The sequence below is a fragment of the Physella acuta genome, unplaced genomic scaffold (assembly GCF_028476545.2).
Source record: "Physella acuta isolate Inbredline_101_S28 unplaced genomic scaffold, ASM2847654v3 ptg000012l, whole genome shotgun sequence".
NCBI classification, from domain to species: Eukaryota; Metazoa; Mollusca; class Gastropoda; family Physidae; genus Physella; species Physella acuta.
The window spans coordinates 753,939-767,521 of record NW_026731532.1 but is presented as its reverse complement, the minus strand read 5'-3'; the positions used below and the strand labels follow the sequence as shown (position 1 = coordinate 767,521).

General features: G+C 34.7%; 1 protein-coding gene across 1 annotated transcript in view; it reads left to right on the top strand.

The window, feature by feature from the left end:
- The window catches only part of LOC131935291 (uncharacterized), a 110,456-nt gene extending 97,600 nt beyond the window's left edge, over nt 1–12,856 (top strand). The window contains exons 2-6 of the mRNA XM_059291689.1: nt 6,689–6,773; nt 7,808–8,019; nt 10,309–10,525; nt 10,680–10,763; nt 12,512–12,856. Coding sequence (XP_059147672.1) covers nt 6,719–6,773; nt 7,808–8,019; nt 10,309–10,525; nt 10,680–10,763; nt 12,512–12,585 — 642 coding nt within the window. The 5' untranslated portion in view covers nt 6,689–6,718 and the 3' untranslated portion in view covers nt 12,586–12,856. The remainder of the gene's footprint in view (nt 1–6,688; nt 6,774–7,807; nt 8,020–10,308; nt 10,526–10,679; nt 10,764–12,511) is intronic.
- Nucleotides 12,857–13,583: the final 727 nt, after the last annotated feature.

Sequence of the window (13,583 nt, the reverse complement as noted above, 5' to 3'; positions counted from 1 at the left end):
TTCTACATCTGATAATCCCAATAACGATTAGTATAATGTCTAGTGTTCTATAAGCCTGTAGTAAAAAATGTATAAAAAATAAAAACTAGTTGAGGAGAAAAAAGTCAAATGCAGCTTCACTTTGGTGGGAGTGAGTTACATTTTTTTAGATGATTGGCCATACTACTTTAAATCTATATTTTATTTAAAAAGAACGAATGACAAGATTTGGTTCTTTATTTGCTACATCAAATATAGTGAAGACCAAACGTATTTTTCTTAATAAACACCAAATATACAGCATAATATAGTTTTAAATGCTTTTTTTCTAAATCAGCAAAATTCGTTGTTTTTTTTTTTCAAAGCACGAGACGCTTTTATTTAAATGTGTGTCACTGAAGGCGTAACTCGCTTTAGTACAAGATAGCCTATATAAACTTGCCAACAACCCTGACTGAGCATTCCCGCTTAATCTCGGATGTGTCTAAGACAGCGAAGAATACAGTACTTGCTCTCAATACATTAATGTATTCGTTACTCGGTCTCTAGTATCTACATACAACACATTTATGTATATATATATATATATATATATATATATATATATATATATATATATATATATATATATATATATATATATATATATATATATATATATATGTGTGTGTGTGTGTGTGTGTGTGTGTGTGTGTGTGTGTGTGTGTGTGTATGTGTGTGTTAAAAACGACTTACATTCAGTGAAAGGAGTTGTCGTTGTTGACAGGGTTGTGGTTATGTTTTGGTGTTCATCACAAGATGAAGCGTCCTTCACGAAGAAACATACAACGGCAGTAGCTGTAGCGTTCTTCCCGTCAGTTACCTGAGGTAAATAGCGTGTAATTAGTTTGTATATATTTTGTTTTGTCAAATGATCTACTTTATTCCCAATCTTTACGCATCGTCATTAAAATGTCTCCTACTTCATTAATAACAATGCCGCAATTCAGCATGAATAGCAGCTGTATATGTTGACCTATGGGGTCGTCCATAAATGACGTCACACTCGTAGGGGGAGGGGGGTCCGTAATTTTGTGACGGTGTGTAATTAGGTGGAGGGGGTGTCTGATGGTGGGACGTCACACTTTTGCATTATAAAACAGCAATGTTAGAAAAAGAATTTTAGCCGTTATTTCGCGTTTTAGACAACTGTTTTAATAAATTGTAATAGGAATTGATTAAAATACTCTGTTGAGTGTTCAGACAAGATTTTGGAAAAATATCGATGCTTTAAGAAAAACTCAACTGCAATTTTGAGGGGGGTTGTAGACTGAGGTGTGACGTCATTTTAGAGGGGTGGGGGTCTGGCTTTTTGTGACGATGTGTGACGGAGGGGAGGAGGGAGGTAAAAATCGTCCAAAAAAGCGTGACATCATTTATGGATGACCCCTATCCCAGCCCCACGTCCACTTATACCCCCACCCTATCCTTCACCATATACGCCCTTACTTGTAGCGGTAGCCAGAATATTTCTTAAAAACCATACAAACCTGCATTTTAAAACTTTCACTTTCTTCTACGCTCCCAAACTTAGTGAAGACTCCCAAAATATTATCAAGTTTAGTACGAGGAATAAACATAATGGTTTGCTTTCTTGTTGCACCTAGAACTACAGACACAAGTAAAACAATTATCCTTCTACAGTAAACATTTACGTGCATACAATAATTGTAATATACTATACATTCGTGTGTAAAATTATGTTCCTGGTAGGCCTACCTAGAATATTAATAAAACCAAATGCATAAAATCGTTTTAATAACAAGCGTTTATATAATTATGCACTAAAAATGAGAAAAAAAATTACTTTCTTTAAGTATTATAATGAACTATTATTTAAATAACTAAAATTATTTAGTTAGTTATTTATTAGTAATATAAGAGTAATTTAGCAACCACTTTCATTTTTAATTTTGATTTTAAAGTCAGGGTGTTGTGGTAATAGAGGATTTTATATTTTTTTAATATAAATAAAATTCTAATCTATACACCATTGACCTCTTTTTTTGTGTTTTATCAATTAAAACAGCTTTTGTGACTTTCATTGTTTTCCTCTCCCTGGCCATTCCTGTTGACTTAAATGAGTGGTTGAGGGAGGTTTTTAAAAAAATATGTGAAGTATTTAAAAATTCCAAACGGCTTTTCAACGGCTTATATTCATTACAAAAATATGAAAATGCTTGTTATCGATGGTTCTCAAAACAGCATTAAGTTTTTAAAATTTAACTATAATTTTATAGCTTATCATATTTTTTTTAAATTATTTTTTTTTAAATTTAGTATCATTATACAAACTTTTAAAGCCTATTGTTTTAAAAAGTCATTTAAAATCGTTTTTAATAACAGGCTTTTATGTAATAATACACTAAAAAATAAAAAAAAATTATTTATTTTCTTTAAATATATACTAATACACCAATAATTAAATAACTATTAAGAAAAGCGTGGCTTTCTTTACTTTCTTTACTAAAATTTAGGAATAGACCCACGCTTTTCTTTACAGTTATTTAAATAGTAGTGTATTATTATATATTTAAAGAAAATAAATGATTTATTTTCTAATTTTTAGAGCGTCAAATTCTTGTTATTAAAACATTTTTTATTATTTTGTTTCAGTACTTTAAATATTTTTATTTACATTAGAGTTGCATGACTAACATTTATTGCGTACCAAATGAACGCGATAAGGCGCGTATAAAAGTGCGAAATAGTTGGATAAGTCTGCCTACTAATTTGGACAAAACATTAATCAATTCATAAAAAAATTAATTAGGCATCCAATTTAGTCAAAATTAATATCAGTATACATTGTCACATGTCTTAACCCACATGTCAAATTTGAAAGGAATCTGTCAGTGAAAGGTGCCGGAAATTTCGCTCGGGCGTTTCGATCTACACAGACAGACTGACGACAGACAGACTGACGACAGACAAACTGACGACAGACAGACTGACTACAGATACATTGAGGAAGCAAGTTAAATAAAAGATTGTCAAAAGCTTGTTGCTGAAACACTTTTCTGCATTTTTTTCAGAATTTTAAAAACTTTAATCCAATACAAACTATTTCGCGTTAAATGAACATGCAAAAAACGTGTATAATAGCGCGGTAAATATTACTTTATATGGGAAATTTTAAATAATTAATAGAAAATTAATTAGGTATCCAATTAAGTCAAATTTGATGTCTGGTTGTATTGTCTTTGGGTCTTGACCCACATGTAAAGCTTGACGCGAATCGGTCCAATAGAGTGATCGAAATTGTGCTCGCTGTTTCGATGTGTGACGAAATATAGATAGAGAGAGACATGTTAAATGCGTGTAAGAAACCGAATTGAACTTTAAATTTAGTTCGTGGATCAGATCAAACCGTTTAACAGCTGTGCAATACAGTGAAACTATAAAACTGTCTCTAATGAATGTTCACATTTTCTAATTTAGTATTTATTTTTCTGAAACAAAATAGGGACAAAGATCATTAAAAATATGATTGTAGGCTACATATTTAAAAAAAAAAACTATAAATCTATAAACTACTAAGAGTCAGAAATGTGTTTGTTTTTGCTGTTTTTTTTTTCTTGGTTTTTAAATTTTATTTTTAGTTTTTAATTGTTTGTTTTTGCCTGTTCCGCTAGATCTGAGTATCTGCACTATGTGTAGCACTGTAAAGAACGTATTTATTTAGAGAAAAATGTTCCTTTTTCCCCAAATGTTATACACAACTTTATTTAAAGACAACCATTAAATTTTTTATGGTCATCGTCAAGGTCATGGTCATGGTCATGGTCATGGTCATGGTCATGGTCATGGTCATGGTCATGGTCATGGTCATGGTCATGGTCATGGTCATGGTTGTACTTGTAGGCCTACAATGTGTATTATTCAAATATATTTCTTTGAAGTGCAGCATAACTTCCGGCAGCCAATGTAGTTAATAAATTGAGGAAATAGGATATTCCTGAACTATTTTGGACTTTGAAAAAATTTGTGTTGAAAGCTTTAAAAACGTACCGGCATATAACATCTGCATATATTTGATCTTTTACTTATGGGAAATTTCACTTATCTATCTGAAATAGTACTCAAGTTATAGGCTTTTAAAATATTCAAAGTAGAAAAGTTACAATTCCGGTTATCGAAAATCGCTGAACAAGTTGATACGGATCTACAAATTTGATATAATCCTTATATATGAAATGTCATCAACCTAGGTGTAACGGTACTCAAGTTATCGTGTTTACAGACACACACACACACACACACATACATACACACACATATACGGACAAGGATGTAAAACTATGTTTTTCCTACTCAGGGAGCTGTAAAACGTCGAGATTTGCAAAAATCTCAATTATTATTTTTTTGCACGATTACAAGACTTTCTCTATAGGCCTACTTCGTATATACGAGAAAGTAAAAAATGTGATTGTAAAACCTCCAGGAGGGAATTATTGTTAGAATAATATAATTAGCAAAATGTGAAAGCAAATTCTGCAGACGTGTAAATTAAATCAAGCGCGTCCGCCGGCGCTCAGACAGGGTGCGATTTAGCGGCACGGGCTATCCTGTGAGCACTATGGGTTTGTTTTGCGTTGTGTTTTCTTTTGTGTTTCTGTGTTGCGTTTGGGTTTGTGTTTTTTGAGTTTGTGTTTGTGTTTGCATTGAATTTGTGTTTTCTTTTGTGTTTGTGTTTGTTTGCGTTGTGTTTGTGTTTCTTTTTTGTGTTTGCGTTGTGTTTGTGTTTTCTTTTGTGTTTGTGTTTAGTTTTGTTCAGTGCCATAGCTGGTACATTTTAAAAGATTTACCGTTGCGGAGTACGCGTATGCAACTAGTCACTATAATAATACTGATACTGTCGTGCGGATCAAAGACTACGATGCAGCTTCCGCATTTGTGAAACCCTATTTACTTCTGATAACTTAAAGAGATTTAGTACAGGTCATGTTTGATCGAAATCTTTACGCCGCCCTAAGTAGTGCAACCCTGCCGGGCCCATACCCACCCACCTCTCCCTCTCCCACCCGGACTTGTTACAGCTACGTACTACCAATACTATACTTTGCATAAGGTCGTTCTGTGTTTTATTGAAATAAGTGTGCATTAATATTTAGGGAATTCCCACATCATTTTCCACTCAAACGAAATAATACGTGCTGAAGTCAAATGCTTTAAAACTTTAACTTTATCCAACAACATAGCGAAGCAGTTTTTAAACTCATAAACAATTGATTTAAACAAAAAATACCTTATTTGTTGATAAAGAAGAAATATGGCAGGTTAGCCTGATACATTATTAACCAAGCAATTGCCGATAGATCTTTTTTATGTAGGTAAGTATTTATCATGCCATATAAACATATTTAGAAAAAGAAAACGACTAGACTTTAGATCTAGATTTAGATCTAGATACTTACTATCATAGTCTTAGTAACTGTAATGTAGCGATGTAATATTCAGGGCAGATGAGAAAATCAGAAGCGGATGTATAATTCTGGTAAACTATTTTAATACGGGTTTAAGAAAATTTGAAATATGTTGTTTTTTTTTTTGCTTTGAGATACAAGCAGTATGACATTCAGATTAGGCTAAGGAACTAATCCATTAATTTATAATATCGATGTAGCTCTCTAATCTTATTTATAGAAATGAAATGTGGCGCCGTAAATAGCCATTGAATGCAATCTGCTTCAGTAACTTATTAATGGTGCATTACTGATTGTGATGACGCAAGATTACGTCAGACATGTTTAGCAGATATAGGTTAGCAGAAACAGACTATAGGCCTAGTTGGTTGGTTAGAGAGGCCAATGGGCGCACAGGGCTGACCGGTCACGTGGGACGGTCAGCTGACCACTGAGGCGTGGAGCAGTAGAGCGATAGGCCAGGAGTTGTTAGGTAGCGGTCAGAGACGGCCGAGAATGTAGATAGTTAGGAGATCATGATTAGCTAGTGAGGTAGAAGGTGTTAGATTGTAGAATGTAGAGAACAGTTAGTGTTAGGATTGGTCATGGGAGTGCGTAGTTAGTGGTATAATGAACAGTCAGATAGAAGTAGTACAGTGTAGATCAGTTAGGTAGAAACTTGAATATATATATCAATTTAATAAAGAACAATTATAGTTGAACTTGAACTGTGTGTTGTTGGATTCATTCGTGACGCCCTCATAAAATCCCCACCCTCACACTGATGTTAAGATAACTTACATAACACTTACTATCAAGCACATTATTGTTTTGAATCAGTGTCTTCACTATAAAATCGAGATTCGACATTAAACCAGAAGCGTAGCGACCCTTCACGGGGCCCGGGGAGAAATGGACAATTAGGCTCCCTCTCGGGAGCAAATTTTCAATTTGCACCTACCCCCCCCCCCCTCTCAAACTATTTATATTTTGTTTTTACAACCCATGTTGGCGCCCCCTAAGGTCGGCGCCCGGGGACATATGTACCCCCGCCCCCCCCCCCCCCTCCCCCTCGCTACGCCTCTGCAATAAACAGAAGTTTATTAGGCCTAATTAGTCATCTCTTCATTTTATTTTGCTTTAAAGTAAAAAACGCTATTGCTCACAAAAGAAGGAAAACTATATTAGTAATGTGTATCGTAGTTTTTCTAACATTTAATTTTATTATGAATCATACATTATTTTGCATACTTATTTTTATAGAGAAAATAAATGAGCTGTGAAAGAAATAAAAGATGAACCAAGTGTTAGCATTCTCCATACTCCTCTTGTGTATTATTTGTTTACCAGGTGAGTACATTAATAAATATTTGTCTCCCCCTCCCCTCTCTGAAGCACATTTACTAACCCCTTTTCTACCTTGACGAAATGAAAAATATATAATTTATGAACAAAATAAATACTTTAACCAGGTCCGTCCCCTCTCTAACTTAAAACACACGTCTGCCCCTAAAGTTTTAAGTGCCTCCTAACAACCCCCCCCCCCTCCTTCTATCGAGAAAAAATGTCTCGCAGTCTATCCCACGTTTAATTTTTTTACGCCTAAAAATTTAATGGATAAAAGAAAACAACCAGCTTAGTGATTTTTTTAAAAAAAATGATCTAAGCTTAGTTATCCTTAAAAAGATTATGGGGACCTATGATGGGGCGGGGGGGGGGGGGGGGGGGGGGGGTATTTTATCGCAGAAACTTTTCCCTTATTATTCTCAACAACCTTCCTCAATTTAACGGCGATCAGATGGGCGAAGTAAAACTTAAATACAGATCCACAAACATACACACATACTTTCATATATATATATATATATATATATATATGTATATATATATATATATATATATATATATATATATATATATATATATATATATATATATATATATATATATATATATATATATATATATATATGTGTGTGTGTGTATTTGTACATATATATATATATATATATATATATATATATATATATATATATACATAGAGAGAGAGAGAGAGAGAGAGAGAGAGAGAGAGAGAGAGAGAGAGAGAGAGAGACAGAGAGACAGACAGACAGACAGACAGACAGACAGACAGACAGACAGACAGACAGACAGACAGACAGACAGACAGACAGACAGACAGACAGACAGAGACAAATAGAGAGAGAGAGACAGAGACAAATAGAGAGAGGGGGAGAGAGGGGGAGAGAGGGAGAGAGAGGGAGAGAGAGGGAGAGAGAGGGAGAGAGAGGGAGAGAGAGAGGGAGAGAGAGGGGGAGAGAGGGGGAGAGAGATTAGCTAATAATATGTGATTGCTAATTATAGTTTTACGTATTTCTTTCCAGATACCATAATCTGTAAACATGTATTCAATTTGACAATTGAAGGATATGAAAAAGATTGTGTGAACTATAGTTGCCGCTATACTGGCAAAGTGATGGCAAGTTTTTCTTCTACACCTGAATATATACCAAAACACGATCTGGATTGTTTGATCATAACAATGCTCACATGCAAAAAAAGCGAAGAGTGCCGCAAAGATGAATCTTGGAAACCTGTTAGTTTGTATTACAATAATTTTTTAACGTCGTCAGTGAATAAATCAAAGAATTTAATGTGTCCTAAACTGAAAACGAAACATGCAAAGTAGTGTTAACGGAAATGGATAAAATATAATGGTCAGCTTTTATTAACAGAAAACTCTACTCATCCCCTTCGTAAAAAAAATGGTTCTTTTTTTCCTTTCCCACGATAGGTAAGGATGATGATGACATTTTAATGATCTAAGGACAAATGATTTCAGGACAATGATCTCAGGACAAATTAGATCAGGACAACATATTTCAGACAAAATATCTCAGTCAAAATATCTCAAGGACAAATAATCTTAGGACAAAAGATCTCAGGACAAAATATCTCAGACAAAATATCTCATTTGTCCTGAGATCATTTGTCCAGAGATCATTTGTCCTGAGATCATTTGTCCGTGAGATATTTTGTCTGAGATATTTGAAACCGACAGAACTCATCTTAACATATTACCCGAATTCAGTTTTGGTCAAAATTTTAAATCTCAAAACGTACTTAGCCCCAACTAGGTGCAGTAGCCCATGGTGTCGCCGCCCCCCCCCCCCCCGCCCCCCACCCCACCCCCTTTTTTTTAAACTAACGGCTATAAAAAGACTATTTCGTTTAAATTCCGCCAAAGCTGGTTCTAAGCAGGGTTTCTTTCGGGCATGTCTTCAGCTGATCACGTGACCGCTGTACGGCGATGAAATAATTTAAAAACCCAGCTGACCACGTGACCGCGCCGCACACTGCTTTGTCTGTCGAGCAGTAGAAATCTCTAATCTTTCATCAAACCCTCATCAAATCAAACGCGTCCCCCCCTCCCCCACACCATCACCAACCTCTACTGCTGTAGGTTACCCAAGCAAACTTGAACGGTCCCCTCCTCCTGTACATGTGTTTTCTATATCCAGCCAAGTCCAACATTGTGTTACTGTTTGTCTTCTCGTCCAGCCTTTAACTATACTGTTGTGTGCGGACAAAGGCATTGAGTCAAAAGTCCACCGTGATTACAAATGTCTTTAAATTGTGAAGTTAACTAGAGTAGGCTTATTTTGTTTTTATTATTACTTATTGAATATACCTCGCTGAAAGCTACCATTGTCAATAATGCGATATTTAGCGAAATTTTACACACTCTAACTTGTCGGGGAATGTCAATTTGCACTCAAAAGTAAATTTAACTCATATTCAACTGAAAAACTATTAGTATAGTTTTTTTTGCCTCGCTGATTTCCGTCCCCCCCCCCCTCAACCCGGCTCTCCGTGTGTCTACCAGGGGTGGACTGGTTGTGTCTAAGAGGCCTGGGAAATTTCAAATAGGTCCCAACACCATCAGGGCATGAATTTTACGCCTTGATGTGAAGGGATGGTGTAAAACACTATTTGGTGAATTGTATTTGGAGTGAAAAGTGTGTGATAGTTGAATACCTGGCCATAGGATGTGAATGCGTGAGCGAACAATCACTGCATTCTTTTTGGAGATCGCTCACTGACTGGAGTGAGTGAATGTAGGGCTATATAATCGTGGTATGTAAGATGTTCAAAAGGCCGCCTTTATGAATGCAAGAGAGAGCTATGTGTTTTGACTAATAAAACTTGAAATATATCCAATATTATTTATGTGATTCTTCTCTTGTGTATTTATACACTTTAAGTATAATAATGTGCTATGTCAAACAGTGGATGTTTGATTACTGAAATGAACTGTATTCATTGTGGATTTAGCTATTGTAAACAATGTTGTGAATTGAACCCACAGTTTATCGTCTGTCTTTAAAGAAAATGAACTCACGATAACAACTTGTATTCACAAGAATAACAAACAAATGAAAATGTTAAAAAGGAGAAATGACAAACATGTATTGGTAAAAATTTAAACACTAATAGGACTATTACAGCACTTTCCTTGGGGCTCAACGAGATTTATTTCCTAAGGGAGAGGGGGGCACCAGGATTTTTCCATGTAGACTGGCGGGCCATTCCAACCCTGAACGCTACTGTTTATCAATTTACCAGATACTAACATGTGTATTGTTAAATGTACAGTGTAGAGAATGTGGAAGTAAAAATGGCAACAGATCAACCCAAATCATCCACCCATATTACGCCCCTGCGTATCAGTATAAAATTCTGAAATGACTCAAAATTTTGGCGCTTTCGTAGCACAAGGCAGTCAGTACAGTTTAAGTTTTATTTTGTAAACTGACTCCAGAAGACTAGAATAACAAAAAAAATCGTGTAATGTTTGTAAAATATGACACATATCTATTTTCAGTATTGCCTCATGTTCGATTATCCATGTGGCGCTCATCCATGCGATGAAACAAATTTCCCCTGCTACTGTGTTGCTGGAAACCCTACAAAAATGAAGTTCTTTCCTTTGCGCGACAACGCTTTGTATCAGATATACTTAATGTGCATGTTTATCCTGTCTGAGAACGGGCCTGAGATAGTCACCAAAAGCAACATCTTTGATTCCTCTCACAAACCAGGCAAAGTTGCACACTTTTATTATTTTACAAGCAATCATTTACTGTGTAAATAGCTATCTAAACAAGAGCTGAAATTGTTGCCCAAAGATATCACGCACGTCCCTAATATTAAATCATTATACTTTTATGCAAATGTTTTATATTCTACCAACAGAAAATTGGGATCCTATTGAAAAGTATTCAGAGAAAGACTTTGTCTACAACTACTCAGCTAGCGGAAATTGGCAGCTGCAATATGGTAAACGCTGCATTTGATTCTACTGCTTCAAGTCTAATAACATAACGTATTGTTGAATATTTAATTACACATTATCAAATAGCTTTCCATTCTTAGAAGTGTCCTCACCCAATCGGTAGACCGTAGATGTAAGATTCAGACATTTAAAAAATACGAAGCGAATAAAAGAGTTTGTGATGTGTAATGAAATAAAGATCACTAACAAAAACAGCGTTGCAGCACAAGTGATAACTAAAATTATCTGCATAGTAGGCTGTTGGTTCTTAGACAATTCTAACATAAGGACATTGTGTATAGACAAGTACCATGAACAGATTATGACTCATTCACTATTTTACTTAGGGGATACTAACTTAGCTCATGCGAAAGGACCAGATGATCAGGTGTTTTAGAAAGAATCAGTTCATCAGGTGTTTTAGAAAGAATCAGTTGATCAGGTGTTTTAGAAAGAATCAGTTGATCAGGTGCTTTAGAAAGAATCAGTTGATCAGGTGTTTTAGAAAGAATCAGTTGATCAGGTGTTTTAGAAAGTAACAGTTGATCAGGTGTTTTAGAAAGAATCAGTTGATCAGGTGTTTTAGAAGGGACAGGTTAATCAGGTGTTTTAGAAAGATTCAGTTGATCAGGTGTTTTAGAAAGAATCAGTTGATCAGGTGTTTTAGAAAGAATCAGTTGATCAGGTGTTTTAGAAAGAATCAGTTGATCAGGTGTTTTAGAAAGAATCAGTTGATCAGGTGTTTTAGAAGGGACCCGTTGATTAGGTGTTTTAGAAAGTATCAGTTGATCAGGTGTTTTAGAAAGAATCAGTTGATCAGGTGTTTTAGAAGGGACAGGTTAATCAGGTGTTTTAGAAAGAATCAGTTGATCAGGTGTTTTAGAAAGAATCAGTTGATCAGGTGTTTTAGAAAGAATCAGTTGATCAGGTGTTTTAGAAGGGACAGGTTAATCAGGTGTTTTAGAAAGAATCAGTTGATCAGGTGTTTTAGAAAGTACCAGTTGATCAGGTGTTTTAGAAGGGACCAGTTGATCAGGTGTTTTAGAAAGTACCAGTTGCTCAGGTGTTTTAGAAAGAATCAGTTGATCAGGTGTTTTAGAAAGAATCAGTTGATCAGGTGTTTTAGAAAGAATCAGTTGATCAGGTGTTTTAGAAAGTACCAGTTGATCAGGTGTTTTAGAAGGGACCAGTTGATCAGGTGTTTTAGAAAGTATCAGTTGATCAGGTGTTTTAGAAAGAATCAGTTGATCAGGTGTTTTAGAAGGGACCAGTTGATCAGGTGTTTAAGAAAGAATCTGTTGATCAGGTGTTTTAGAAAGAATCAGTTGATCAGGTGATTTAGAAAGAATCAATTGATTGGGTGTTTTAGAAGGGACCAGTTGATCAGGTGTTTTAGAAAGGATTAGTTGATCAGGTGTTTTAGAAAGAATCAGTTGATCAGGTGTTTTAGAAGGGACAAGTTAATCAGGTGTTTTAGAAGGGACCAGTTGATCAGGTGTTTTAGAAAGAATCAGTTGATTAGGTGTTTAGAAGGGACCAGTTGATCAGGTGTTTAAGAAAGAATCAGTTGATCAGGTGTTTTAGAAGGGACCCGTTGATCAGGTGTTTTAGAAAGGACCAGTTGATCAGGTGTTTTAGAAAGAATCAGTTCATCAGGTGTTTCACATGGACTAAATCTACTGTAACTATCGGCTAAAATGTATTTTTAACTGTTCCATTGTTTTACCAACGTTTATTTAAATGTATTTTACAGAGTTAATTGTCCTGTGCTTCGGAGCTCTGTCTGCGTTCTACCTGGGCAAGGTGAATGTGAAATACCAGTCCTAAAGATCTAAGATTGTAGGAAACGTTGATCTTAAGTGCCATAATTATGCTTTTAGAGTATATTTTACAAAATTCAATCAGAAAATTATGTATTTTGTGTCATCTATTAAGAATTCACTTCAGTTAATAAAACGAAAAATGCAAAAGAACATTATGGGAGTAGAAAGGGCAAACTATGCATTGAGCAGATTTTTCCTCTCGACATATATGAGAGAAAAAGTGTAAATGAAAGAGATCACTATATGCAATATTAATTGATTATGAAAAGATAGTTTGAAACTTGCTGTTCACTTTGTGAGCAATTTATTTTCTACGAGATTCTATCTCTATACAACTAAAACTTAAGTTTGTTTACATTTATGAATATTTTTTTGTTTTTTTTTTGTTTGTCTGATTGTCTACTGGAGAGAATCTGCGCAATGTGGAGAGCTGTAAAATAGTATGTAGGTAGAGAACAATTTTTGTTTTCAGAAAGACTGTTAATCACAAATGTATTTAAAGACGTTAATTAATTTATCGATGTATTCATAGGTAGATTAACCACATTAATTTTAAAAGTTTAAAACATTGACTTTACTTTGATGGAACAATGACGTCACATGATTTGTTTACTTTTTACATCAACGATGGCGGCATCCCTCGAAGATTGTGTTCCCATTCCAATGTTTAACGCGTTATGAAGCTAATTTTATGTCGGCTATAGCATTAATGATACGTCCGTTTGCTGTTTTTATTACGTTCCAACACTTATATCAATTTTCGACTGTCTTTTTCATTTAGTTTTACAATAAATTTCTCTAGCTCTACAATCTGTCCAAGAAAGTTATTTATAGATCTAAATTATTTATAGATCTAAATATCAGGTTGCCAAGAAAGTTATTTATAGATCTAGATCTAGAATCTATGTAAAACCAAAGATTAATTAGTTTAAAATACAATCCATTTTAAAATCATAATACGTTTTTGAGTTTCTTTATTAAACTTTTTTAGTCCTTAAATAC